The following is a 4,439-nucleotide window of genomic DNA, read 5'->3' on the forward strand; positions in this document are numbered from 1 at the left end:
AGTGTGAGTTCTTTATGTATAATAATAATAATAATAATAATAATAATAATAATAATAATAATAATAATAGCTACTGTTTATACGCGGTGTATGTTATATAGGTATATGTTAAGACTCCTTATATAAGATATATAAGCTCAGAGATATATGACTTCCATCAGCCTTTACCCCTTCCCCCCCCCCCATTCTCGCACGCACGTGAATATTTGCATACATATTTTTACATTTATTTGTACATACATTCATACATAGTTATACATGCATACGTACACACATGCCTACGTGTATACACTCATACAGGCATATATGGTGCCTGTACTCCAGGCAGACACAACTCATATTGTAAGCATCAGCACAGTGACCACTTTGCCTTGCCAGGTTCTGGGGGATTATTTTCTCTCCCTGACACCTGAAATATGGTTGTCATGACTGCTGTTGCGGCCTGCTGATGCTGCTCCTGCTTGCTGCTTGCTGCTTTTGCTCCTGCTCCTGCTTGCTGCTTCTGCTGCTGCTCCTGTTTGCTGCTGATACCTTTCCTGCTCCTGCTTGCTGCTTCTGCTGCTGCTCCTGCTTGCTGTTCCTGTTTGCTGCTGATGCCTTTCCTGCTCCTGCTTGCTGCTTCTGCTGCTGCTCCTGCTTGCTGTTCCTGTTTGCTGCTGTTTCTTTTTCCTGCTCCTGCTTGCTGCTGCTCCTGTTCCTCCTTGCTGCTGCATGGTGCTCCTGGCTGTGTTGGATTGTACTGTTTCTGTTGGTTTGGCTTCCCGTGTTGTTACTGCTGCTGCTGTTGCTGCTCCTCCTGCTTGCTGTTCCTGCTTGCTGTTGCATGGTGCTCCTGGCTGTATTGAATTCTACGGCTTCTGTTGTTACTGCTGCTGCTGTTACAGAGATCTTGATAAACGCCTCCAAAGATCACGTTATCAATCAGGCTGTTATTAAGTGTGTGGGATTGTGAGCAGCTGGCACCAACAGTCTGGCTGATCAGACAATCCAACAGGAAGTCCTACTTAGGGATTAGGGCCGCTGTGACACTGACCCCACAGGACCTAAGGTCAAACCTCTCTACTTGTTTCTAGTTTACCTGTCTACCCGGGGGGCCTCGTAGCCTGGTGGATAGCGCGCAGGACTCGTAATTCTGTGGCGCAGGTTCGATTCCCGCACGAGGCAGAAACAAATGGGCAAAGTTTCTTTCACTCTGAATGCCCCTGTTACCAAGCAGTAAATAGGTACCTGGGTGTTAGTCAGCTGTTACGGGCTGCTTCCTGGGGGTGGAGGCCTGGTCAAGGACCGGGCCGCGGGGACACTAAAGCCCCGAAATCAACTCAAGATATACCCTGTCAGTCCCTCGGAGTACTGTGTATGTGGTGATCATATCTCTTTTTGGTTCTTTTCTCTTCCAGTGACGTGAGGTTTAGTGTGCTTGATCTTTCCTCATAGCTCGTACCTCTAAGCTCCGGGTCCAGTATGGTAGTATGTCTGTCTGGACATTTTCTCCAGTTTAATTTTGTATTGGTCAAGCATCCCATCCTCTTAATTATTAGGTAGCGTTTTTTACGTTACAAACGCATCCTACTATGATAAGTAACAGCTCACAAATATCTTCGTTTTCTATGCATCGGACTCGATAGGTTAGATGGGTTGCTTGGGTACGTACGTTTCTGGTTAGGTTGTATTTTTAACGGAGTGGCAAGTTAAAAGAACGGCCAGAGTCAAAGTAAGGTCGCTGGCTCTTTATGAACTAAATTTACCAGAGGTCCACGGTCTCTAGTGGCCTCGATAGGGACAGGAAACCTCCTGCTTGTCAAACGTCTCCCCCGCCCCCATAACTTGTGATATCTGATGGCAATCCTAAATACACATCCGGCATCATTTGTCCACAGTTCTGTAGTTTCTCGCAATTTTCCTCTTTAGAGAAACAAGTTGAGAGTTGCCTTGATTGAAGGTGACGGTTCGCTGCCCATAACAGCTTTCTTAAACACAAATACACAGGGCTGGATGCTGCTAATATTAAGCGAAGGATTAAGCAGGTATCAATAGATATATTGCTAGTAACAGGTAAATACTGAGTCAATACACTTATCTTAAGTATCTCTAATAGCGAGCTTGTTGTTCTTAAAGTTCAAAAGAATTTATTTTATTAAAATATAACTTTTAACTTAAGCATTTTGGTCCTGAACCCTCCACATTGACCTCTCATATCACCTTTACCAACAGACACCTGCTTATTATATTCTACATTATATTTGATAATGTTTTTTGCAGGTAAGATATCACCTTTTTTGCAGGTAAGATATCACCTTTTTTGCAGGTAAGATATCACCTTTTTTGCAGGTAAGATATCACCTTTTCTTTAGGTATGAGAGAGTAGAAAGATATTATCTTTCTACTCTCCACCGTTCCTATTTTATTTTTAACTCTCCTTATTCCCTCCTGTGTTCCTGTGTATTAGTTCTCGGTGTCTGGTCTCTGGGTGTCTCCTCTGGGCTGTGTTTTCTCTGCCTGCACACTCACCCTCTCGTATTTCCTGCCTCCTGTCAGCTGCAGCTGTCTATTATCTGTTTTTACGAAGGGCTCAATGATGTTCGTTCTTCCCTGCCACCCTGTGGTCTTTGGGAGGTGTGGGTGGGTGTTGTGTGTGTGTGTGGGAGTATTATGTTGCATGTGTGTGTAGGTGTGTGTGTGTGTGTGTGTGTGTGGGGAGTATTATGTTGCATGTGTGTGTAGGTGTGTGTTGTGTGTGTCTTGGTGTGTGTGTGTGTGTGTGTGTGTGTGTGTGTGTGTCTTGGAGTGTGTGTGTGTGTGTGTGTGTGTGTGTGTGTGTGTGTGTGTGTGTGTGTGTGTGTGTGTTTTCATGCATTTTACCATTTTGTGCCTGCAGAATCGAGCTAATAGCTCGTAGCATGTGTGTGTTGGATGTGTGAGTATGTATTCACCTAGTTGTGCATGCGAGTGTTGAGGTCTGGTTCTTTCGACCCGCCTCACACACACACACACACACACACACACACACATACACACACACACATACACACACACACACACACACACACACACACACACACACACACACACACACACACACACACACACACACACACACACACAAAGTACTTGACTTAGTTTATACTTAAAGGACTGGCAAGTTAATAAGCAAGTTTTCTTATACCTTTTCTTTACCCTTCTGGGACTTGGTAAGTAGCGCAGCTTAGCGAATCATTACCGAGTAAGTAGCCCCGTGTTCCACTGCCAATCAGGGCGAGACGTTGGGACAAGTTTCCTTACACCTGATGCCTCATCTTACAGTTACTTTTGACCCGGGAGTCAGGCGACTGTTGTGGGTAGCATCCTGCAGAATGTTAGTCGTGGGGCCCCCTGGTCTATAAGTCTTAACATGGTACCTCTCCCCGACAATGGAAAACTGAAACCATTCTCGTTTCCAGTTCTATTGAGCCCATTTTATATATATATATTTTTTTTATATTTTTTCTAAACTTTTTTTTTTCATGTTATCCATTTCTCTTAATTTTTTTTCGGCTTCATATTCAGTCACTTTTATTTTTTATTTTCACGCTTCAAAAATTCTTCGTCGTTTGTCTCTTTTCTTTATTTCTGGTCATTTGCACTTTCGTTTTTCTCTTTGTATTTCATTCGTTAATAATTCTGGTGTATTATTAACACACCAGAAAATACAATCTCTGTTGTATTTTCACATTAACATTCGAGTGGTGGTGAAAATGATATTTTTTCACTTAATTGTTAATTAAGTGAATTGTAATTAAGTGAAATTGTTAATTTCACTTAATTGGTGAATTGTTTTCACTTAAGACGAGAACAATATACACAGTAGATGACAGGTGTTTCTACCCCCTTGTGTGTGTGCATGTTTAGAACGGGCTCCAGCTCCTGGGCTCCTGCCTCGTATTTATCCCATCTGATGCTATGAACGGCGTTGGTTTCAGTATATTCCTCTTGCTCTTTTGTTTCCACTTTTATGCCTGATTATTGCCTTAGTTTCCCCTCTGATAATTTAACCACTTTCCTGCTGATAATTACATTAAATACTTTATCAGTGATCACCTGGTAATTACCTTAAGTAGCGTCCTGGTCCTTCGATATTATTATTATTGTTATATTTTGATTTTATATATGAACACTATAATAGTTCAACCCGTTCTCGCAAATTCGTATAGTCAATATTGACTTATTAACTACGTGCATAGGTGACATACTTAACATAATAGATACCCTTAAAAAGGTTCATAGAAAACACCGACCTTACCTAACCTACTTAGTATGTTAAGATAAGCATCTTATTGCTTCGTAATTACAATTATTACCTAACCTATAATAGGTATAGGTTAAGTAATAATTGTAATTACGAAGCAATAAGATGCTTATCTTAAGATACTAACAAGGTTAGGTAAGGATGGTGTTTTCTATGA

General features: G+C 41.8%; 1 protein-coding gene across 1 annotated transcript; it reads right to left on the reverse strand.

The window, feature by feature from the left end:
* Positions 1–423: 423 nt before the first annotated feature.
* On the reverse strand, positions 424–825 carry LOC138373170 (sericin-2-like). The gene has a single exon (XM_069339193.1). The coding sequence runs from the start codon at positions 823–825 to the stop codon at positions 424–426; it is 402 nt and encodes a 133-aa protein (XP_069195294.1).
* Positions 826–4,439: the final 3,614 nt, after the last annotated feature.

This window comes from Procambarus clarkii, chromosome 41 (assembly GCF_040958095.1).
Source record: "Procambarus clarkii isolate CNS0578487 chromosome 41, FALCON_Pclarkii_2.0, whole genome shotgun sequence".
Lineage (NCBI taxonomy): Eukaryota > Metazoa > Arthropoda > Malacostraca > Decapoda > Cambaridae > Procambarus > Procambarus clarkii.